At 47.5% G+C, this 25,446-nt stretch overlaps 1 protein-coding gene across 3 annotated transcripts in view; it reads right to left on the reverse strand.

The window, feature by feature from the left end:
* The window catches only part of LOC133118952 (deleted in malignant brain tumors 1 protein-like), a 33,788-nt gene that overhangs the window by 2,035 nt on the left and 6,307 nt on the right, over positions 1–25,446 (reverse strand). For all 3 annotated transcript variants that reach the window (XM_061229269.1, XM_061229271.1, XM_061229270.1), the window contains 14 exons: positions 25,062–25,376; positions 23,158–23,463; positions 22,136–22,450; positions 17,238–17,543; positions 16,288–16,602; positions 14,455–14,769; positions 6,145–6,459; positions 5,521–5,841; positions 5,097–5,411; positions 4,519–4,818; positions 3,665–3,736; positions 2,946–3,254; positions 2,447–2,476; positions 584–745 (listed from right to left, as the gene is read on the reverse strand). In XM_061229269.1, the coding sequence (XP_061085253.1) occupies positions 584–745; positions 2,447–2,476; positions 2,946–3,254; positions 3,665–3,736; positions 4,519–4,818; positions 5,097–5,411; positions 5,521–5,841; positions 6,145–6,459; positions 14,455–14,769; positions 16,288–16,602; positions 17,238–17,543; positions 22,136–22,450; positions 23,158–23,463; positions 25,062–25,376 (3,696 nt within the window). The remainder of the gene's footprint in view (positions 1–583; positions 746–2,446; positions 2,477–2,945; positions 3,255–3,664; positions 3,737–4,518; positions 4,819–5,096; positions 5,412–5,520; positions 5,842–6,144; positions 6,460–14,454; positions 14,770–16,287; positions 16,603–17,237; positions 17,544–22,135; positions 22,451–23,157; positions 23,464–25,061; positions 25,377–25,446) is intronic.

Here is a 25,446-nt window from a genome sequence, read left to right on the forward strand (position 1 = left end):
ACCATGAATGGCCGACGGCCAGTACCTCTCACTTGCACACCCATGAAATACCTAGTTTTAAAGAAGTTGCCTTCTGGTGTGGCTGGGTTCCTGGATGACTCCCATATTGCCTGCCGCCCACTCAGAATTGTGGAGGATGCAGTCACCACCATGCCAGATGCCCAAAAATTTGAATTGCTGATTGTGGGAGCGCTTTCAACACAATCCAGCCTATAGTGGCCAAGAAACTGACTGAGCGGCAAGTAAACACCAATCTTATTCTGAGGATTTTTGAGTTTCTTTGAAGGGGAATCCCAACAGATTCAACTGTACAATGAGCTCTCAAGCCCAGAAATTAAGCACACGAGTCATACTTTTTATTTCCCCTGTAGTATATATTATTTTGCATTTTGTGCTGGAACTGAATGCATGTCCTCATTGCATACTGTATGTTATTGTTTTCCGTTTTCTTTTGCGTTGCACGCTGGAGCCAAATTAATTTCCCCATTGTGGGATAATGAAGTTGACTTGACTACTGAAGAGGCTTCTGGAGTGTCAGCTGGCGAGAGATAGCTGTTCGCCAAGTGGTCTGTCCGGCCCCTACCTCTCCTCAGAGCTCTGTTCTGGAGCAGCAGAACCCCCAGCAGCACCAGCAGCACCAGTAGCAGGAAGAACAGCGCCCCCACCACCAGGAAGGCCACTGCTGGGATAGACAGACCAGGTGGAGGGGTCACGGGCGGCTTGGTCACGGGCGGCTTGGTGGCAACTGAAAACAAGGAAGAGCAGGGGCTGGGAATCAGCAGACAACATGCCACTCTGCTGCTAATCAACTTACACTGACCACTTTGCTGTGCTTCCACCCTGTCATTTATTTTACCTATAAAGCCTAGCTACCGATAAAAGCAAAGCTCTGATCTGCGGTAAGCGAACCCAGTCATTCCACAAGTTACCCAGTGCAGTAACATAAAACAGTCATAAGAGATGCAAGAGCAAGTTTAGCGTCAACTTAGATATGCATGTTAGCTAAAGTTGTGCTTTCTGTAACGATGAGCCAAAACATTATGACCATGAGCCATGGACTACTAGACCTGCGGTGTCTGGTCGGTGAAGGTGCCCTGCTATGTCCGGCACCAAGACGTTAGCAACAGCTCTTTTTAGTCTGGAAGTTGAAATGTGTAGCCACCTCAGATCGGACATGTTGTTCCAGCACATCCCACAGATGTTCGATCGGATTGGAATTTGGAGGTCAGGGTGACTCCTTCAACTCTTCGTCATGTTCCGCAAACCATTCCAGACCATGTGTGTAGTGTGGCAGGGTGCATTATCCTGCTGGCCACAGCCATGAAGCGGTGTACCTGGACTACAACCATGTTTAGGTAGGTGGCATGTGTCAAATTGATGTCCACATGAATGCCCGGATCCAGGGTTTCCCAGCAGAACATTGCCCAGAGCATCACTGTCCCTCCACGGGCTTGTCTTCTTCCCACAGTGCATCCTGGTGCCATCTCTTCCCCAGGTAAACAGCGAACATGTACCTGACCATCCACATGATGTAAAAGAAAACAGGACTCATCGGACCATCTTCCATCGCTCCAAGGTCCAGTTCTGACACTCGCGTGCCCATTGTAGGCTCCTTCGAAGGTGGACAGGGGTAAGCATGGGCACTCTGACCGGTCTGCAGCTGCATAGCACTATGCATAGCAGGGTGTGATGCACTGTGTTGTGACACATTCCTCCCTTAACTATCATTCAAATTTGATGCGACTTGTGCCCTTCTGTCGGTTTAGACCAGGTGGGATCGCCTTCGTTGCCCTCGCACATTGATGAGCCTTGTTCATGGTTTGTCCCTCCTTGGACCACTGCTGACCGGGATCACCCTAAATGCTTTGTCATTTCGAAGACGGTCCGACCCAGCCATCTGGCTATAACAAGTTGGCCCTTGTCACGGTCGCTCAGGTCCTTACGTAAACCAGCCCTTTTCTCCCACATCCAAAACATCTTAACTTACCGTCTAATATATCTCAGACCTTGACATGGGCCATTGTTCACAGATAATCAACGTTATTCTATCTGTGAGTGGTCATAATGCTTTCGCTTATCGGTGTAGATGTTCTCTTTTCACTGTACATAAATTTCATTTCAGTAAACTAGCTCGATGTGAGTATTCAGCGACTTTAGAGAGCCACACCGGACAGAATATATTCCTCTAGGTTTATGTCTTAATGCACTTGAAATCAATACAGAGGAATAACTATTTTGAGTGGTCACTCAAATACTGAGTGTTACTTTGTAGTCTACCCAGGCCTCACCACTGAGCAATAGCCTTTCTATGGTGGAATTTTAATAGTTGAAATTAATTGCCAGATAACAGGGCCGTCTTTTACTGGATAACTAACTCCTAGGACAGGGCTCTGAACTCTGCCCTCCCAGTTTTTATCTCCCAAACACTGTCCAAAGGAGTCTGTACCTGCAGTGGGGCTGGAGCGAGATGAAAGACCTGCCAAATAAAAATGAACAGACTTATTATTTATTCATTCGACAGTTCCTGCGCACTGGTATGAGTTGTAACCCCGGATGGGGTTCTCTCAGCTCGTTGCCTAAACCTTTATGTACACAAACACGTCTATAAGCTCCCCTGATAAAGAGCTTCTGAAGAAGTTAAATGTAGCTCCAAGGCATTATTTCTGCTTGCATTCTGAGTGATTGTGGAAGTAAAGTAATCGTAGAGGTGTAATGCGGGGTGGATCTTTAAGCCGCTCCTAGGCGTGTGGATGTGTGTTTCTGTCAGGGCCACAGTGATTCATCTTCACAGAAGCTGCCACTCGGCCTGGTGCATTACATTACATTACATTACATTACATTACATGGCATTTAGCAGACGCTCTTATCCAGAGCGACGTACAATGAAGTGCAAATCAAACACAAGTATGAGTGCTAAGAGGTGCGATGTGGAGGTGCAGGCTCACCTGTGCAGGTGACCCCAGCCTGGTTCTGCGATCGGCAGCTGCTGTGCAAAGAGTGTGGGCAGTCCCACAGGTGCAGCTCAGTGCCCCTGCAGTTCACCTCAGTCAGCCAGAGGGTGCCATTCCCCGTCCCAAAAGTAGCATTACCATGAGCCCCCTGTGCTAACACACAGCCCAGCTGTCTGCACACCACACGGGCATCCATCATGTCCCAGGAGTCTCCACACACCGACCGCCAGGAGCCCCCATGGAACACCTCCAGCCTCCCAGAGCACCCGCCTGCCCCCCCCACCACCCGGAGGGGCCAGTGATCTAGAGCAGGAGCCACAGATGAACTGAGCAGCCTCACAATGCTGAACATCTCCTACACGGTCCAGAGATCTGCACTAACATTATGGCTGGTCTCATTACGTTTAACATGTACAGACATATGTCCACTAACATTATGGCTGATCTTACATGCATTATGTTCATTGTGTAATTTTATACATTCAAATGAGCAAATTATTCAATTGATTTCATTTGTGATCGAATACAAATCTCCCCTCCTTTATTGAAGACCGTTCTCCTAAATGACAATGACATTATTTTTAATGAAATACTGTCAACACTGTCAATGACCATCATGCATACATGACCGTTCCCACTACAAAGTAGATTTGGGACTAAGGATACTCAGTTGCATGTTGACAAATCATGGGATTCAGCCTATAAAAACGTACTTGTGCAAGATCGCAGATTTTTTGCCGAGGAACATGACAATTTGCTCCGTGGAATGTCTTCATCCTCTTTCGCTTTGATGTGGGGGAAATAATTAAATATAAATCAACCATAAATAAAATAAGAAAGACCCATGCCACATCATAAACACACAGCCCACTGAAAGCTTCAGAAACATCTTATCTGTAGGGTTATACAAAAACAAATGTTACAGACTAATAATCTGCTTTACATATCCACCAGTTGAAGCGAAAAAGTAATAAAATCATATCCTCTTCATCTATCTTCGTAAATAAGCCAGTTCTGCTTGATAGTTTAATTCTACTGTTCCCACTGGGAGTAATACTGTGTTTGCAGGATTAAGGTTTATTCTACTGTTCCCACTGGGAGTAATACTGTGTTTGCAGGATTAAGGTTTATTCTACCGTTCCCACTGGGAGTAATACTGTGTTTGTAGTATTAAGGTTTATTCTACTGTTCCCACTGGGAGTAATACTGTTTTTGCAGGATTAAGGTTCATTCTACTGTTCCCACTGGGAGTAATACTGTGTTTTCAGAATTAAGGTTTATTATACTGTTCCCACTGGGAGTAATACTGTGTTTGCAGGATTAAGGTTCATTCTCCTGTTCCCACTGGGAGTAATACTGTGTTTGCAGGATTAAGGTTCATTCTCCTGTTCCCACTGGGAGTAATACTGTGTTTGCAGGATTAAGATTCATTCTCCTGTTCCCACTGGGAGTAATACTGTGTTTGCAGGATTAAGGTTCATTCTCCTGTTCCCACTGGGAGTAATACTGTGTTTGCAGGATTAAGGTTCATTCTCCTGTTCCCACTGGGAGTGGAGAGAGGATTTACCTGTACAGTTGAGCACAGCCACTGTTTTATCGCAATTATTTTCACCCCAAGGGCGTGATGGGCACTGCCACAGAGTGGAGTCGTGTGGGCGACATTTGACATGATCCAGCCAGTTTGGAGCAGATTCCACTCTTGGCCCTGTTTTAGACACTTTACTAGTGTTCCCACAGTTCAGCTCCTGACATATGAGAGTAGCTGTGTCTTCCTCCATTCCATTCCAGCACACATTGCCCCAGGTGCCATTGTAGAAAACCTCCAAATTCCCAGAACAGCCTTCACTCAGTCTCATCTCCTTGAATTCTACAACGACAATATTCGAAATAACTTTGGTATGAAATGGTTTGATAAAAACACAACTTTGAAATGACAGAGGATACAAATCTTAAAGTCAAATGCAGGAATACGTCAGGATGAAAAGTTGTGTGTTACATTTGTCACTGCCCTCCTGCGATGGGTCACATCACTTTACTAAGATTTTGTCGAAACCCGTGAATTTCCTCTCCAACCAGGAATCATGTATTCACACACATCTAGTGTCAGTGTAAGAGCAAAGTATTGAGAGTTGGTGAGTTACACACCTGAACACACAACCCCCACGTCCTCCTTGTGTCCACAGTCAGTCTGTCCCCATCCGGCTGTGGGACAGTCCCACAGGGACGTCTCGTTCCCCACACAGCCCACCTCATCCAGCCAGACGGGTCCATTTCCTGGCCCAAAGAAGGAGGGTAGCGGGGCACTGAGGGCCGTCCCACACTGGAGCTGCCTGCACACCACCTGAGCATCCTCCAGGTCCCAGGAGTCATCGCAAACCGTCCCCCAAGAACCGTCGTGGAGCACCTCCACCCGCCCCGCACAGCGTCCCCCTCCCCCTACCAGCCTGAGGGACCGGCGGTCTGAGGGAGGGGGTTGGAGAGGGAGGGAGATATTTAATTGAAATGCAGGCTTGTTTGAACCTTTCTGATGAAAACTCTAAACTGCAGTTGATCAGCAAGCTGTACTCACTGGAGCAGACGATGGACACCCGTTCCCTGGAGCTGCAGGTGAGATTGTGTGGAGTGCTGCAGTTCACCAGGTGAGACTCTCTCCCGGAGCACTCAAACCCCGTCAGACACACATCACTGGCCCCCGTCCCAGACGGAGAGGAGCTGTATACCTGCACTGCAGAGCCGCAGCCCAACTGCCTGCAGGCCACCGATGCCTCCCTGGAGCTCCAGGACCCCCCCACTCTGCTCCAGGTCTCCTGGTAGTACACCTCCACTGGGCCCCCACACTCACTCTCTCCAGCCAGCTGAACCGTCCCGTCCAGAGTGGAGACAACAGAGCCTGAGGATCCCAAGTGTGTTACTAATGTGCACAGGATTACAGACTGCACCTCTGTGTGTTACAGTAATGTCCACAGGATTTGTTCAATCAAAGGGCATTCAACTTAAACACAAAACATTGTATTAACAACTTCCAGTTTGCCAGAGAGAGAAAGAAAGCAGTGAGCAATAGAGAGAGAGAGAGCACAGAGAGCCGTGAGAGAGAAACAGTGTAAATGTGTGGTAAATAGTGTATGTAGTATGCAGTATGCAGTATACAGTGGGCAGTGCACATGCACACAGCACAGAGAACAGGACTCCTCACCAGAGCAGATGACTCTAGCCTCTTGTCCACGTGAGAACGCAGCTCGGCTCCAAGAGGAAACCGCACACTGTGAGAGCCGTGTCTCGTTCCCATGACAATCAAACACATCGTGGCTGATTGGCCCACTCCCATTTCCAAACCAGGTCTGTCCTGGCACTGCCACTGCAGTCCCACAACCCAGCTGCCGGCAGAGGACATCGGAGGCCCTGCTATCCCAGCATGCATCACACACTGTCCACCAGGTACCCAGGTACTTCAGCTCCACTCGACCAGAGCAGATGTCAGGGCCACCAGCCAGCCTGGACTCTGTATACCCTACACACAGAACAGTGGGGTTAGCATCTGCCCAGCACTGAGATACTAAAGGACACTTATGGAAGAGGCTAACAGTGGGGTGTAGGGACTACAACTTCCACATTCCCACAGGAAAATTCCGCGACGTCCACCACGAATGACGTCTAACTTGGTTCAGCCAATCCCGTCATGGCGGGAGCAATAAACGGTCCCGTATAAGAGCAAGACACGTTCTTGGGATCTTTCTTCTCTCTTCTGCTTTTTCTGCCTCTTCTGCTTCTTCTCTTCGACGCACCCTTTTTGGCCATTCGCTTCAGCTCATCTGCTCCGAGGCTCGGACAGAGGCTGAAGGCTGCACAGCGCACTACCAGGCCTACGGACACACCCAGTTACCTCGCGGTAACTACGTGGCCTATAGTGAGTGGAAATTGTTGTACGCGGAACGCTACATCAGTTTACCCCAATAAAGCTCAACAACGAAACAGCAACGAACTTTTACACCTGGAAAAGGACCAGCGGATCAGACGACAACGCTGCTAAGGCGCTAAGACGGGAACACCCCAGCCTGCGCATCTCTCCCGGACACCATTCACAGCACCATCGCCGCTTCTACAAGGACAGCATGTCTTTTGGATCCAGCAATGCGTATGGACTCAGTAAGAAAACAAACATTCAGGCATAGCCAGTGTTTAGTTTAGTCTTAACTGTTTTTGTGAATCTGTGTTTCAATATTTACCATCCAACCATTGTAATGTGTTTGGTTAGCTACATATATATGTACGTGAATTGATTCGCAGTCTTTTGCGCATATATAGAGTAAAACTACGCAAGTAGTCCCTTCTCACAGCTAACTCTAACTCATTACCACACCCATAACTCTAGCGACACGCGCGCTTGCGCGCGCCACACACACGCACACACACATACCCAACTAAATTTCCTTACTAACTTCCCGTTAGTTTATCTGTTATGTGTTTGTATGTTTGTTTAATAAATATATTTTATTAAACCCCGGTGTCCGTTTTGGAATCGCATAGACATGAGAGCCGAGTTAAAGCAGTCTTTCGAAGAACTTCCAACCTTCAGGTTATCGGTATGTTTAATCATTAAAATTGGTTATTTTAATTATTAATTAAAATACTAAATTTGTGGTTAGATATTTCTGATAATAGTAATTTTATGAGACTGATTACTTTTTGCAGTTATACTGCTACACAACGTTTAACTGGCGCCCCGGTTTCGTAGAGAGTAAAATCCCTGCGTTATTTGGCGGCCCGTGCGAGGACCCTACATAATTTGGAGTCCCGTGCGAGGACCCCTACATATTTTGGCGCCCCGTGTGAGGAAGACTAGCTTTGGCTCAAATTTCATGTCTTGTGACTTCATAACGAATTCCCCTTCCTAATTTGGAGCTCTGCGTGAGAAAGACGAGCTTTGGCTCATGTCACGTGACTCCAGAACGAATTCTCGGCATTCTTTCTCAGCTAAATTGCCACCAGTGCAATTTTTTGAAAATACCGCTAGATGTCACCCTTGTACCATTTTTAAAAGCCTGCATGAGCCGCTTTCTCAATATACTGCCCCCTCGTGTAACATTGTGGCATTACATTCGTAATCTTACACGGTAGTTTGTTGATTGGCATTTACCTTCCGGTATAATACGTATTATCAATAATAGTATTATTAGCCGCACTGTATTATTAATTATAATTACTTTGTCAAAGTAATTTTAATAATTAATTGAATTTTACATTTAAATCCAAATTTAATTGTAATTTCAACCAATCACATTCTGGTATTTAGGATTAATGTGATCAGCATCACAGTTCCTATTTTACGGTCTGAATATCCGCCATATGTTCGGTCATTTTGCTGTTGTTGCATTGCAGCACCGCTAGTGCAACTCGAGTCCCTGTGTGATGCTATAGCTACCTTGTACTATAGTTAGAGAATATTCAAAGAGCGTTTTAAATTCTTTATCCTTCATCACAACTTGTATGTTGGATTGTGATTTTGGTGAACAATTCATTGCCAACTTTTAGGAGCTCAAGGCCCTTGTGAAATAGTTAACTTCAAGAGTACCCTCTTAAGTTACTGATTCAGCTTTTAGCTTTATTTGGCGTGAGATATGGAACCCATATCTATTGATGAGTACCTTTCCTTTTTAGCCCAAGGTTTAGAACCTGGCTACGTAGCTTTCCTGAATCAGATGAACCTCACTGATTGTAGGAAAGAAATGTTCTCCTTAATCAACGAGAAAGGTCACTCCCCCACCCAGTCAAAAGACCCAATTCTAAGTTGTCTGGTCTTGAATTTTGCCAGACAGATTAGTCTTGCTCTTCAGAGCAACAAAAACTTAGAATCAGAGATGTCATACCTCAAAGGACAACACACCAGTGTTTTACTTGAGCTTCAAACTGTTGGCAAGAAAGCAGTACAATACTTGCGTGATCTGCATTCAGCCGAATCAGATCTTTGTTTCTACAGAGAGGAATTATTTCAGTTGAAGAGTGGATGCCACAAGCTGCCACATCCACTCTCTTCTGTAAGCCTGCTTTCTCAGGCTTGCCCAACTCCAGCTTCTCCTGCTTCCTCCTTACACCACAAGGCAGGGGAAGGGGGGTCACAAATTGATTCGGGTTTGTCAGATCCCGGTTCCACAGCTTGCTCTGATGGAGACTCGTCAGTCTCCTCAGATTCCAGTGCTGTTGACCACCCATGCAATGGTTTGCCCACCTCTTCCCTGGAGAGGGAAAGGGGGGACTCCATCCCAACGGTGGTCCATCTCCGCAAGGGAGAAACAGTCAGGCAAGTACAGGACTGCACCTTCCATGCCCACCCCTCTCGTGAGGAGGTCAGGGCACCCTCCCGTGGACACGGTAGAGGAGATCTAACGTTATTAATTGGGCACACAAAAAGCAACGCTAATCCCGCTAGCTTTCCCTTTATAACTGAGAGGATAGGTGACAGCTCTGTACAGTACACTGACAGCGACAATTCATCTTCTGCCAACCATTGTGAGAATGACAGTTTTGTAGCTCCACCCTCTAAACCAAACCGAGGACGTCGAGCATCGCATGAAACGCATTCACATTCAAATGTGATTTCAGGCTCTCCTTCTCCAAACAGGCAGACTAGTGCAACTTCACATGGTCTTCGCTTTGAGGAGCTAGAGGCCATGGCGAAGTATGTCCACACATTTGACCCCAAGGACTCTGAATTTAACATTCAGAGTTACTTGAGAGAAGTTGACTACTGTCTCTCGGATCTGCCCAGGGCAACCGATCGAGAAAAGGTACGACTTGTATGGAAAACCTCTACCAGAGAGATCCATACATTTATGGAACAACTTCCACCACAGGTTCGTTCCAGCTATCCCAAGGTTTGTGAAGCGTTGGTAGCTGAGTACCTGCCACGGTTTGATCAGGCCACAGCCATGATGAAATCTGTGGAGGTTAAACATAGCCGTACAGAACGACCAAAAGACTTTTACCAACGACTTAAACATGCATTTTTCCAGGGCAGAAACGGACCAGGCTTAGATGAAGATCAAGCCTTCAAATCCCTTTTTGTGCACAACCTGCACCCCTGCGTCCGAACTCATGTTTCACTGTTTTCAAGGGGCCAACACTCAGCCCTTGAATTAAGGAATGAAGCCCAAATGGTCTGGGACACTTTAAGGATTGTGCCCAGGAACGAGGTATTGGAAACAGCTAAGCACGTTGTTCCAACCAAGCCCGCCAGCACTTCCAAAGTTGCCCCATTAAAGTCTAATGGCTCAAAACAACGGCATGTGAGTAAGTTCCCGGTTAAGAGCCACCGTGGTCGCTTCTCACACTCTGATTCCAGCCGGAATTAGAGAGAAGACCGACCCGGTAGGCCCAAGCCTCAGAGTCACCAGCATGACTCTGATAGGGAAGATACCTTGTCTGAAGAGAGCTTCTTCAGTTCCTCTGAGGACAACTAAAGCCTCTAACCTTTGTTCAGTAGTGTGTATGCCTTGAGTAACCACTCCAAAGAGCTATCTGGTCTTGTTCAACCTCCATCAAAAGACTGAATAAGACTGATCTATAGCCGTGGTCTCCTCACAGGCAGACTCCCAGCTGAAGCTTTGACCACTTTCTTTTGCACACCTTTCCTACCAAAGGGGGGTGGCAAAATAAACAGGTAGTTTATAGCAGCCACTTAGATTTGCATGTAGCAGCAGCAAACGCAGATCGTAAGTAGGTACTGTAGAGTTAAATCCGACACCTGTTATAACTCGTAAACGTTCATTGCTTCTTTCTACACCTACTGAACCATCGTAAAGTATTGCATGTAGAAACTACAGGGTAATCGTTACAAGTATATTGCCACACCCCAGTGTGCCTTACTCCACCTCTTCCCCAAGCAAGACAAGACCACTTGTGAGCTTACCACATCATTTAGAAATGAGACCACCTCTCCATTTCCTTCCTGATGACACAGCCATAAGGTTAAGCTTGGATACAGAAAGCTGCCCTAATTTGAAAATGCCCCCACATATTTCAGATGACAACCCTCGTCAGCAAGACTGTAGGGACTAGAACAATTGGTCAGTCTGAACAAGACTTCCAAAAAGGCTACAGCCTCTCCATCCTAGACCCCTACATCATCTGAACATTTTCATGGCTGGGTCATTCCTGTTGGTGCTCCACCTTCTGGACACCATCCAATAACTAACAAAACACCTGAACTAACAAAACGACTAACGCTTTCACCAAGGTTTCTCATGTTTTGTGACAATGTATTCACTGTTCGACCTTAGTGTTTCACATTGTTTGTATCATGTGTTTAGACCAGTTTAGTTAATTGTTGATAAATGCCTGGATGTTTGTCAGTCAATTGTGAACTGTGTTACCGACCAAATGTACTTGACCTCTGGACTGTGAACTGACTTTTGTGCTCTCAAGGAACACTGGCTTCAGCCGCATCCTGAGACCACAGGGGGGATGTAGGGACTACAACTTCCACATTCCCACAGGAAAATTCCGCGACGTCCACCACGAATGACGTCTAACTTGGTTCAGCCAATCCCGTCATGGCGGGAGCAATAAACGGTCCCGTATAAGAGCAAGACACGTTCTTGGGATCTTTCTTCTCTCTTCTGCTTTTTCTGCCTCTTCTGCTTCTTCTCTTCGACGCACCCTTTTTGGCCATTCGCTTCAGCTCATCTGCTCCGAGGCTCGGACAGAGGCTGAAGGCTGCACAGCGCACTACCAGGCCTACGGACACACCCAGTTACCTCGCGGTAACTACGTGGCCTATAGTGAGTGGAAATTGTTGTACGCGGAACGCTACATCAGTTTACCCCAATAAAGCTCAACAACGAAACAGCAACGAACTTTTACACCTGGAAAAGGACCAGCGGATCAGACGACAACGCTGCTAAGGCGCTAAGACGGGAACACCCCAGCCTGCGCATCTCTCCCGGACACCATTCACAGCACCATCGCCGCTTCTACAAGGACAGCATGTCTTTTGGATCCAGCAATGCGTATGGACTCAGTAAGAAAACAAACATTCAGGCATAGCCAGTGTTTAGTTTAGTCTTAACTGTTTTTGTGAATCTGTGTTTCAATATTTACCATCCAACCATTGTAATGTGTTTGGTTAGCTACATATATATGTACGTGAATTGATTCGCCGTCTTTTGCGCATATATAGAGTAAAACTACGCAAGTAGTCCCTTCTCACAGCTAACTCTAACTCATTACCACACCCATAACTCTAGCGACACGCGCGCTTGCGCGCGCCACACACACGCACACACACATACCCAACTAAATTTCCTTACTAACTTCCCGTTAGTTTATCTGTTATGTGTTTGTATGTTTGTTTAATAAATATATTTTATTAAACCCCGGTGTCCGTTTTGGAATCGCATAGACATGAGAGCCGAGTTAAAGCAGTCTTTCGAAGAACTTCCAACCTTCAGGTTATCGGTATGTTTAATCATTAAAATTGGTTATTTTAATTATTAATTAAAATACTAAATTTGTGGTTAGATATTTCTGATAATAGTAATTTTATGAGACTGATTACTTTTTGCAGTTATACTGCTACACAACGTTTAACTGGCGCCCCGGTTTCGTAGAGAGTAAAATCCCTGCGTTATTTGGCGGCCCGTGCGAGGACCCTACATAATTTGGAGTCCCGTGCGAGGACCCCTACAGGGGATAGCATCTGACCAACACTGTTAGCCTCTTCCATAAGTTTCCGTTATTATCTCAGTGTGGTTAGCAGCTGACTATCCTATTAAATAAACTTCCCATAGATTGAATTTTTTCTGGACCCTCGTTAATTCCCTGAACTTCAGTTAATTCAACGGAAAACATTATCAGCCACACTTACAATATCGCTGGCCTTTATTTGCGCGATCCACCCTAAAATATGTATGAATTCAACCATGAGATTCTGCTCTTGTCGCTGTCTGGGATGGGTGTCACAGGATCTGCCCTTGCTTGGTTTTCCTCCTACCTCTCTGGTCGCTCCTACCAGGTGACTTGGAGGGTCTCAGTCTCTGACCCTCACCCCCTACAAACTGGAGTCCCGCAGGGCTCAGTTCTCGGTCCTCTCCTCTTCTCGCTATACACCATGTCTCTTGGTTCTGTTATCTCTTCCCATGGCTTTTCTTACCACTCTTACGCCGATGACACCCAACTCTTTGTTTCCTTCCCCCCGATACCCAGGTCACCACACAGATCTCTGCCTGCTTGGCTGATATCTCTGCGTGGATGACTTCCCACCACCTGAAGCTTAACCTTGCCAAAACTGAGCTTCTCTACATCCCTGCTAAGTCCTCTCCGACAATTGACCTCTCACTCACTGTTAAGAACTTTGTAGTGACCTCCTCCTGTACGGCAAAGAATCTTGGGGTGACTCTTGATAACTGCCTCACCCTGGCTCCACAAGTATCCTCCACTGCCAGAACCTGCAGGTTCTTTCTGTATAATATACGCCGTATCCGTCATCTCCTAACGGAGAAAGCCACCCAGCTCCTAGTCCAGGCGCTCGTCATTTCCCGCCTGGATTACTGCAACTCCCTCCTAGCTGGTCTCCCAGCTTGTGCCATCAAGCCCGTCCAGCTGGTCCAGAATGCTCAAGCCCGCCTAATCACCAGTCAGCCCAGGTCGGCTCATGTCACCCCGCTTCTCATTGGCCTCCACTGGCTTCCTATTGCTGCACGCATCCGATTCAAGGCCCTGGTGTTGGCATTTCAGGCTGCTAAGGGGACTGCCCCACTTTACATACAATCCTTGATCACTCCCTACTCCCCAGCTAGACCACTCCGGTCTGCCAGCTCTGGTCGCCTTATGGTTCCCTCACTACGAGCACCTGGCGGTCGAGCTGCACGTTTACGCCTGTTTTCCGTTCTGGTTCCTCAGTGGTGGAATGACTTGCCTACCACTGTCAGGACAGCAGAATCCCTCCCCCTATTTCGACGCAGACTAAAAACACACATTTTCAAACTCTACCTTAGTCCTCCCTCCTGATTTCCCCCGACCCCTTTCTGATATCCCTATCCCTCTTGTCTAAACCTAACCCCCCCCCCAAAAAAAAAACAAACAAAAAAACTTGCACTTATGATGACTATATGTTTAGAACAGCACTTCATGTGTATTTACTAGTTATGGATGTGATGCTTTAACTTGTCGAAGAATGCACTTGTAAATCGCTTTGGATTAAAAGCGTCTGCCAAATAAATAAAATGTAAAATGTAAATGAATGAGGAGAGAAGCGCAGCTCACGATGACTCGCCTAGATCAAACGCACACTGCAGTAGTCAGCCCTGCACGCCAGTTTGATACATATGACGCATGTTTCCTGGGCAGAATGCATCATGTGCACCTCAAAATCATTGCAAAAGGCTTCGTACATCTGGCCCTTAGAGATCAAGATAAAGACCTCATTAAATATAAATGTATGCAATCTGTTTAGGAATGATATGAAATGATTGCTGAAACTATCACAATGCACTGCACAGAGTACTCTTACCAGAACACACCAGGCCCACATCGTTTCCATGGGAGCAGGGTTGGTTCTGTGAGGGTGGCGTGGGGCAGGAGTTAATCTGAGATTCGTTGCCTCTACACTGAATCTCTTCCGCCCACACCTGGCCGTCGCCCTGGCCAAATGCAGTTGCCCCGCGCAGCTCTTTAGGAGCCCCACAGCCCAGCTCCCTGCACACAACCTCTGCGTCCGGCTGGTCAAAGTCAGCATCACACACCGTGCCCCAGGAGCTCCCATGATGCACCTCTACTCTCCCAGAGCACAGGTCAGTCCCGCCCACCAGCCTGACAATTTGATGGGCTGCAGTTAAACAGAAAATAAAGAGGGAATCATCAGCAATGACAGACACCTTATTCCAGACAACATTCAGACCAGCTGTCTGAACACAGGACTGCATAGCTATTATACATGGAGTACAGCAGTGTGAGGTGAGCCAATCACACATCTACTGTCGTCGGAGGAGAGCTAATCACCTGTAAATTAAAGACAGACTTAAAAAAAAAAACTAAAAAAACATTCTAATGCTTATGGGAAAAGACCACCAGAAACATTAATACAACCCACCTTCATCATCTCTTTTCAAACAACACAATAATTTCTTCTGCTCAGATTCAATATAAACAAAGACCAATATCTGCAGTACATCCAAATAAGCAGCTCCATCAAAACCAAAATTGAACTGATAAACAACCCCCTGTGTCCATCTCAACTAATAGGCAATATCGGTAAAATAGCAAATAGTCCCAAACAACTCTGCAAACTCTACAAAATCTAATCTACATCAGACTCTACAATATCATTACCAATAGGAAAATGGAAAAAACCCCGACAGCAACTTCTGGACGCAAATCTGCCAATCCACCTTCAACATGTCAAAAAATATTAATCTACAATTTATCCAATACAAGGCATTACATCATACACATATCACAGGTCACAAAATGCATGCAATGGAATTTACCCATTCACAGCTCTGTCCTCAATGTCAACTTCACACCCCTGACAACTATATCGACGCCTTAGGGTCCTGCCCCCCAGTCTAGAGTTTCTGGGTAGAGGTAAACACTAAATTATCACAATTCATGGCTTGCAATATACCACTTACCCCATCCACATGCCTGCCTAGCGACCTGTCAGATCTCACCATAACAAACGGTGAACCAGTACTCATAGCCCTAACAACCACCAAAAAAAACCACGCACCAATTGGAAATCAAGAAAGCAACTCTCCACTAGACACTAGACTAGTGGACCATTTGTCTTTAGAACAAGCCTCAGCTATAAACAAAAACCAAAGTATGACATTCCTCCAAATATTCTCATTTTTGACAGCAGCACTCAAACTACCGGTGAGCTGATGCCACAACCCACCCACCAATCCTACACTGCACCCCCCGCCCCACACAAAAATAAAAAGACAAATACAAATTTGGCCCAACCTTGTGTTATATGTTTTGTTTTTTTATGTATTTCTGTGTGGGTTTTTGTGTTATGTGTTCTAGTTTCTTAATTTGCTGGCTTATTGGCTGTTCTTTTTTAATGTTATTTATTTGTACTTTTTTATTATTATTATTATTATTATTATTATTAATTTTATTTTTTCTTTACTATTCCTTTGTTTGTGATGTACATATAACTCATAGTTTTCTATTTTCTGATGATGTCCAGCTGCCTGTTTTTGTGTTTGGCTTGGCACTTTTTCTTTGTATAGAAATAAAAATAAAGTTAAGGCCCCCGAAAAGGGGTGGCGGACCAACAAAAAAAAAGTGCTGAGTTGGGTGAAGAACATTGTAAGAGCTGAATAACACTGAATCCTACCTGAGCAGATCACTCCAGCATCCTGTCCATGATTACAGCGATTTCTACCCCATCCTCCTGACGGACACTGCTTCAGTGAGGATTCTGATCCAATGCAGTACACAACATTCATCCATATTCTCCCAGACCCTTGTCCAAAGTGAGCACCTCCTAGTGCATCTACAGCATCTCCACAGCCCAGCTGTCTGCACACCACTCCAGCGTTGGCCATACCCCAGTACTCATCACACACTGTCCCCCACTCTCCCCGATGATAAACCTCCACTCTCCCAATGCAGGGGCTGCCACCATTCACCAGCCTCACATCCTCCCTGCCTGAGAGAGAGAGAGAGAGAGAGAGAGAGAGAGAGAGAGAGAGAGAGAGAGAGAGAGAGCGCGAGAGAGCGTGCGAGAGAGAGAGAGAGAGAGAGAGAGAGAGAGAGCAGTAAACAATAGTTCCAAAAGCAATTGGTACCCACAAAATTAAACATTATTAGACATCTTACACTCACAGTAAATAAGGAGTGAATATGGCAGTACAAAATATCTTATTACTTATTAAGAAGAACAGCAAAACAATTCCAATTGAAATTGTCCAAAAAAAATAAAAATAAATGGAAAAACCCCAAAGATTAAACCTGGTTTGATGCAGATTGTCAAAACATTAGGAAAGAACTTTCGGAAATTATCAAATCAATCAGGGCTGTCAGCCAGCCTGGACTCTTAATACATACAAGACAGTGGGATTAGCATCTGCCCAGCACTGAGTTAATAAAGGAAATGTATGGAAGAGGCTAACAGTATGGTTAGCATCTGACCAACCTATTAAATAAACTTCCCACAGATTGAACTCCCACAGACTAAGAGATTAAGATAAAGACCTCATTAAATATAAATGTATGTAATCTGTTTAGGAATCATGTGAAATGATTGCTGAAACTATCACAATGCACTGCAGAGAGCACTCTTACCAGAACACACCAGGTCCACATCGTTTCCATGGGAGCAGGGTTGATTCTGTGAGGGTGCCGTGGGGCAGAAGTTAATCTGAGATTCGTTGCCCCTACACTGAATCTCCTCTGCCCACACGTGGGCGTCGCCCTGGCCAAATGCAGCTGCCCCGCGCAGCTCTTCAGGAGCCCCACAGCCCAGCTCCCTGCACACAACCTCTGCGTCCAGCTGGTCAAAGTCAGCATCACACACCGTGCCCCAAGAGCTCCCATGATGCACCTCTACTCTCCCAGAGCACCGGTCAGCCCCACCCACCAGCCTGACCTCTGCAGTAGAACAGAGAATAAAGAGAGAATCATCAGCAATGTCCGGCACCTTATTCCAGACAACATTTAACACAGCTGTCTGAACACGGGCCTGCACAGCTATTATACAAGGAGTACAGCAGTGTGAGATGAGCCAATCACACATCTACTGTAGTCTGAGGAGAGCCACTCACCTGTAAATTAAAGACAGACTTAAAAATAAAGTATTTGAATACTTATGGGAAAAGACCATCAGAAACATTAATATGAGATTCTTTACCTGTGTGTATTCTGGATTAGTTCAGTAAATGTAGCAATGCACACACTTACCAACCCAGCATTCCACTACCATTCTGAACAAACATGAGCAGCATATGTATGTATTATTATGACTACATTCATAATAATACAGACAATCACTTCCTGATTGTTTCCCCACATGATTCCCATTCCCTCTCGTTGCCTGTGTATAAAAAAAAACCATCTGTTTGTGCAGTTAGTTGCCAGATTGTTATGTTTATTCCATACTCTCCAGCGTTTTCATATTGATACCCGTTTTGACGTGTTTCGTCCCGACCATCTAGTTTAGCTTATGACTTCTGTCTTGTTCTGACCCGTAGAAAACTTCCCCGTGGAAAACTCCCGGGATTCCACACCTCCTCAGCCGCCTGCTCCGGAACCGGCCCTGTCCCACCCAGAACTCCGTCTTCCACCACCCGGACGCTATGACGGCGAACCCAAGAATTGTGCGTCGTTTCTGTCCCAGTGCTCGCTCACCTTTGAACTACAGCCATCTACCTTTCCTCCGAATGCTCCAAAGTGGCTTACGTTGCCACCCTACTGTCCGGTCGAGCTCGGGAATGGGGAACTGCCTTTTCCCTACAATTTCCCATCCTTCGCTAGGGCTATGAAGAGGGTCTTCAACCGTTCCAGCTCCGGTCCGGCAGCCTCTCGTGAGTTGTTTCGCATCTGCCAGGGATCCCGCTTGGTGTCAGACTAGTCCATCGAGTTCCGGACCCTGGCGGCATCAGCAGGCTGGGGCAAGATGGAGCTACATGGGGTGTTCCAGAATGGTCTTTCTGACAGAATCTTGGACCAACTGACCACTTGTGAGCTACCATCGTCTTTGGACGCCCTCGTCGACCTAGCCATCCTGGTGGACACCAGGTTGAGGGTACGGTGTGCGACAAGGCGATTCCGGGAACCCAATGTCCCACTGCCTAATCAACACCTCCCACCTCGGCACCAGGCCTCCCGAGAGCCACCCCAGCCCGAACCGGAACCCATGCAGGTGGGGTCCACTCACCTCACCAACCTGGAACAGGTGAGACGTGTGAGAGGGAACCTCTGCCTGTACTGCGGTGGACCTGGCCATCGCATCCAGCCCTGCCCGGTAAAAGACCACGCCCATCAATGAAAGAGGGGGGTCTTGACGGGGCGCTACTTTGAACACTTCCCCCTCAACTTCAAGGTCGACCACAATGGCCTACATCTCCTGGGAGGGGGCTTGCCACCAAGTGTGAGTTCTGATCGACTCCGGAGGCGATGCCAGTCTGATCTACCCTACTCTGGTCCATCGCCTGGGCATTCCAACCTCCACCCTCGCCCAGGTCCTCCACACTAACACCATTACGGGTGCACCCCTGACTGCAGTGGACACAGTCACCGCTCCAGTTCGGCTGCAGATCTCCAGGAACCACCAGGAGGAGCTCACCTTCTACGTCATGGAGTCTCCCCTGGTTCCGGTGGTGTTGGGCAGACCCTGATTTCTCCAACATAACCCCCAAATCGACTGAGTCCAGGGTACCATCACGGGTTGGAGCCCCAACTGCCACCAAACCTGTCTCCTGTCCGCCTCCAGTCAAACCGAATCCTGCCCTGCTGTCTCAGAGAGCCCTCCTGCCCTGCTGTCTCAGAGAGCCCTCCTGCCCTGCTGTCTCAGAGAGCCCTCCTGCCCTGCTGTCTCAGAGAGCCCTCCTGCCCTGCTGTCTCAGAGAGCCCTCCTGCCCTGCTGTCTCAGAGCCCTCCTGCCCTGCTGTCTCAGAGCGCTCCTGCCCTGCTGTCTCAGAGAGCCCTCCTGCCCTGCTGTCTCAGAGAGCCCTCCTGCTGTCTCAGAGAGCCCTCCTGCCCTGCTGTCCCAGAGAGCCCTCCTGCCCTGCTGTCTCAGAGAGCCCTCCTGCCCTGCTGTCTCAGAGAGCCCTCCTGCCCTGCTGTCTCAGAGAGCCCTCCTGCCCTGCTGTCTCAGAGAGCCCTCCTGCCCTGCTGTCTCAGAGCCCTCCTGCCCTGCTGTCTCAGAGAGCCCTCCTGCCCTGCTGTCTCAGAGAGCCCTCCTGCTGTCTCAGAGAGCCCTCCTGCCCTGCTGTCTCAGAGAGCCCTCCTGCTGTCTCAGAGAGCCCTCCTGCCCTGCTGTCCCAGAGAGCCCTCCTGCTGTCTCAGAGCGCTCCTGCCCTGCTGTCTCAGAGAGCCCTCCTGCTGTCTCAGAGAGCCCCCCTGCTGTCTCAGAGAGTGCTCCTGCCCTGCTGTCTCAGAGAGCCCTCCTGCCCTGCTGTCTCAGAGAGCCCTCCTGCCCTGCTGTCTCAGAGAGCCCTCCTGCCCTGCTGTCTCAGAGAGCCCTCCTGCCCTGCTGTCTCAGAGCGCTCCTGCCCTGCTGTCTCAGAGAGCCCTCCTGCCCTGCTGTCTCAGAGAGCCCTCCTGCCCTGCTGTCTCAGAGAGCGCTCCTGCCCTGCTGTCTCAGAGAGCCCTCCTGCCCTGCTGTCTCAGAGAGCCCTCCTGCCCTGCTGTCTCAGAGAGCCCTCCTGCCCTGCTGTCTCAGAGAGCGCTCCTGCCCTGCTGTCTCAGAGAGCCCTCCTGCCCTGCTGTCTCAGAGAGCCCTCCTGCTGTCTCAGAGAGCCCTCCTGCCCTGCTGTCTCAGAGAGCCCTCCTGCCCTGCTGTCTCAGAGAGCCCTCCTGCCCTGCTGTCTCAGAGAGCCCTCCTGCTGTCTCAGAGAGCCCTCCTGCCCTGCTGTCTCAGAGCCCTCCTGCCCTGCTGTCTCAGAGAGCCCTCCTGCCCTGCTGTCTCAGAGAGCCCTCCTGCCCTGCTGTCTCAGAGAGCCCTCCTGCCCTGCTGTCTCAGAGAGCCCTCCTGCCCTGCTGTCTCAGAGCGCTCCTGCCCTGCTGTCTCAGAGAGCCCTCCTGCTGTCTCAGAGAGCCCTCCTGCCCTGCTGTCCCAGAGAGCCCTCCTGCCCTGCTGTCTCAGAGAGCCCTCCTGCCCTGCTGTCTCAGAGAGCCCTCCTGCCCTGCTGTCTCAGAGAGCCCTCCTGCCCTGCTGTCTCAGAGAGCCCTCCTGCCCTGCTGTCTCAGAGAGCCCTCCTGCCCTGCTGTCTCAGAGAGCCCTCCTGCCCTGCTGTCTCAGAGCCCTCCTGCCCTGCTGTCTCAGAGCGCTCCTGCCCTGCTGTCTCAGAGAGCCCTCCTGCCCTGCTGTCTCAGAGAGCCCTCCTGCTGTCTCAGAGAGCCCTCCTGCTGTCCCAGAGAGCCCTCCTGCCCTGCTGTCTCAGAGAGCCCTCCTGCCCTGCTGTCTCAGAGAGCCCTCCTGCCCTGCTGTCTCAGAGAGCCCTCCTGCTGTCTCAGAGAGCCCTCCTGCCCTGCTGTCTCAGAGAGCCCTCCTGCTGTCTCAGAGAGCCCCCCTGCTGTCTCAGAGAGTGCTCCTGCCCTGCTGTCTCAGAGAGCCCTCCTGCCCTGCTGTCTCAGAGAGCCCTCCTGCCCTGCTGTCTCAGAGAGCCCTCCTGCCCTGCTGTCTCAGAGAGCCCTCCTGCCCTGCTGTCTCAGAGAGCCCTCCTGCCCTGCTGTCTCAGAGCGCTCCTGCCCTGCTGTCTCAGAGAGCCCTCCTGCCCTGCTGTCTCAGAGAGCCCTCCTGCCCTGCTGTCTCAGAGAGCCCTCCTGCCCTGCTGTCTCAGAGAGCGCTCCTGACCAGTCGTCCATACCACCGGTCTACCATGACATCAGAGGGATTTTTTGCAAGTCCCAAGCCTGCTCCCTGCCTCCACACCAATCATACGACTGCGCCATCAACCTGCACCCTGGCACCACACCACCAAGAGGCCGACTCTTCTCCCTCTCCGTCCCAGAGACTCTCGCCATGGAGAAGTACATTGGGGAGTCTCAGGCTGCCGGACTGATCCATCCCTCATCTTCTCCTGCCGGGGCTGGCTTCTTCTTCTTTGAGAAGAAGCCAACGAGTTTTGTTTTGTTAACAAAGTTTTGTTTTTTATGCTAAAAAACGAATTGTTTTTTAGTTTCTTAATTCGCTGGCTTTATTGGCTGTTCTTTTTTTTATTTTATCTATTTATACTTTTTTAAATCATTATTATTTTTATTATTAATATTATTATTATCATCATTATTTATTTTATTTTTTTCTTTACTATTCCTTTGTTTTTGATATAGATTTAACTAATGCTTTTCTTTTTTCTGATGATGTCCAGCTGCCTGTTTGTGTGTTTGGCTTGGCACTTTTTCTTTGTATAGAAATAAAAATAAAGTTAAGGCCCTTGATGAGGGGTGGGGGGGGTGGCGGACCAAAAAAGTGCTGAGTTGGGTGAAGAACATTGAAAGAGCTAAATAACACTGAATCCTACCTGAGCAGATCACTCCAGCATCCTGTCCATGATTACAGCGATTTCTACCCCATCCTCCTGATGGACACTGCTTCAGTGAGGATTCTGATCCAGTGCAGAACACAACATCCATCCATATTCTCCCAGACCCTTGTCCAAAGTAAGCACCTCCTAGTGCATCTACAGCATCTCCACAGCCCAGCTGTCTGCACACCACTCCAGCGTCAGCCATACCCCACCAATTATCACACACTGTCCCCCACTCTCCCCGATGATGAACCTCCACTCTCCCAGCACAGGGGCTGCCACCATTCACCAGCCTCACATCCTCCCTGCCTGAGAGAGAGAGAGAGAGTGAGAGTGAGAGTGAGAGTGAGAGTGAGAGTAAGAGTAAGAGTGAGAGTGAGAGTGAGAGTGAGAGTGAGAGTGAGAGTGAGAGTGAGAGTGAGTGAGTGAATGAGAGAGAGAGAGAGAGAGAGAGAGAGAGAGAGCAGTAAACAACAGTTCCAAAAGCAATTGGCACCCACAAAATTAAACATTAGACATCATACACTCACAGTAAAGAAGGAGTGAATATGGCAGTACAAAATATCTATTACTTATTAAGAAGAACAGCAAAACAATCCCAATTGAAATTGTCCAAATAAAATAAATAAAAAATAATAATAATTGAAAAATTGAAGAATTGAAAAATTCCAAAGATGAAACCTGGTTTGATGCAGATTGTCAAAACATAAGGAAAAAAGGAAAGAACTTTAGGAAATTATCAAATCAATCAGGGACGTCAGCCAGCCTGGAATCTTTGTACACACAAGACAGTGGGATTAGCATCTGCCCAGCACTGAGATAATAAAGGAAACATAAGGAAGAGGCTAACAGAGTGGTTAGCATCTGACCAACATATTAAATAAACTTCCCACTGATTGAACTCCCACAGAGATCAAGATAAAGACCTCATTACATATAAATGTATGTAATCTGTTTAGGAATAATGTGAAATGATTGCTGAAACTATGACAATGCACTGCAGAGAGCTCTCTTACCAGAACACACCAGGCCCACATCGTTTCCATGGGAGCAGGGTTGATTCTGTGAGGGTGCCGTGGGGCAGAAGTTAATCTGTGATTCGTTGCCTCTACACTGAATCTCCTCTGCCCACACCTGGGTCTCACCCTGGCCAAATGCAGCTGCCCCACGCAGCTCTTTAGGAGCCCCACAGCCCAGCTCCCTGCACACAACCTCTGTGTCCTTCTGGTCAAAGTCAGCATCACACACCGTGCTCCAGGAGCTCCCATGATGCACCTCTACTCTCCCAGAGCACAGGTCAGCCCCGCCCACCAGCCTGACCTCTGCAGTAGAACAGAGAATAAAGAGAGAATCATCAGAAATTACATACACCTTATTCTAGAGACAACATTCAGCACAGCTGTCAGAACACAGGACTGCATAGCTATTATACATGGAGTACAGCAGTGTGAGATGAGCCAATCACACATCTACAGTAGTCTGAGGTCAGCCAATCACCTGTAAATTAAAGACAGACTTAAAAATAAAGTATTTGAATACTTATGGGAAAAGACCATCAGAAACATTAATATGAGATTCTTTACCTGTGTAAATTCTGGATTAGTTCAGTAAATGTAGCAATGCACACATTTACCAACCCAGTATTCCACTACCATTCTGAACAAACATGAACAGCATATGTATGTATTATTATGACTACATTCATGAAAAGCAATATATTCTCATGTAAATACAAAGTGCTGGGTATTCACGCAACTGGAGTAAATCAACAAGCATACATGTATATGGAAAGAAACAGCACACTAGCCCAAACTTTACCACAGGAAACTTTACTTACTTAGGAATAAACATCTCTCCTAGACTGTCCCAACTACTTCACTTAAATTACAACCCTCCTTTTAAAAAGCATTAAAGAACATATGTTACATATTGGATAATATTACCATTAACCCTAATAACCCTAAGTCAGAGCGCTGATAAGCTTTCCACTGTCTGATGCGTCTATTCTGCATTGTATTTACTGATTCACTGGAGGATTGGAACCCCTGAGCACTTTTTGCACCCTGCACTTTATACGCTTGTTGTATTTTATGTGTTTTTTTTAAGTATTGTGTGACTCTCTGCAAACAAATTTACATACGGGTACAAATAAAGTAACTTGAACTTGAACTTGAACTTAATAGGCAGAATCAGTACAGTAAAAATGACTATTATTCCAAAAATTAACTATTTAACATTATCCCCACCAACTGCCCTCGAACTGGTTTAAAACTTTGGACTGATCCAAAAATTCAACCCTTAAAAACAAGAAACCAAGAATAAAACTGGCTGCCCTACAGAAACCAAATTCAACAGGTGGTCTAGAGGCACCCAATTTCCACCAGTAATTCGCTGGTTTATTGGCTGTTTCTTAATTATGTTATTTATTTATGCTTTTTTATTATTATTATTATTATATATTTTTTTTTTCTTTACTATTCCTTTGTTTTTGATATACATATAACTAATATTTTTCTATGTTCTGATGATGTCCAGCCGCCTGTTTGTACGTTTAGCCTGGCACTTTTTCTTTGTATAGAAATAAAAATGAAGTTAAGGCCCCCGAAGAGGGGGGGTGGTGACGGGCCGAAAAAAAAAAAAGTGCTGAGCTACATTACATTACATTATTGGCATTTGGCAGACACTCTTATCCAGAGCGACATACAGTGATCGGACTAAGCAGGAGACAATCCTCCCCTGGCGCAATGCAGGGTTAAGGGCCTTACTCAAGGGCCCAACAGCTGTGCGGATCTTATCGTGGTTACACCGTGGATTGAACCACCGACTTTGTGGGTCCCAGTCATTTACCTTAACCACTACGCTACAGGCCGCCCGAGTGGGGTGAAGAACATTGTAAGAGCTGAATAATGCTGAATCCTACCTGAGCAGATCACTCCAGCATCCTGTCCATGATTACAGAGATATTTACCCAATCCTCCTGACGGACACTGCTTCAGTGAGGATTCTGATCCAGTGCAGAACACAACATCCATCCATATTCTCCCAGACCCTTGTCCAAAGTGAGCACCTCCTAGTGCATCTACAGCATCTCCACAGCCCAGCTGTCTGCACACCACTCCAGCGTCAGCCATACCCCACAAATTATCACACACTGTCCCCCACTCTCCCCGATGATGAACCTCCACTCTCCCAGCACAGGGGCTGCCACCATTCACCAGCCTCACATCCTCCCTGCCTGAGAGTGAGAGAGTGAGAGAGAGAGAGAGAGAGAGAGAGAGAGAGAGAGAGTGAGAGTGAGAGTGAGA

This window comes from Conger conger, chromosome 19 (assembly GCF_963514075.1).
Source record: "Conger conger chromosome 19, fConCon1.1, whole genome shotgun sequence".
In the NCBI taxonomy this organism is placed as follows: Eukaryota; Metazoa; Chordata; class Actinopteri; order Anguilliformes; family Congridae; genus Conger; species Conger conger.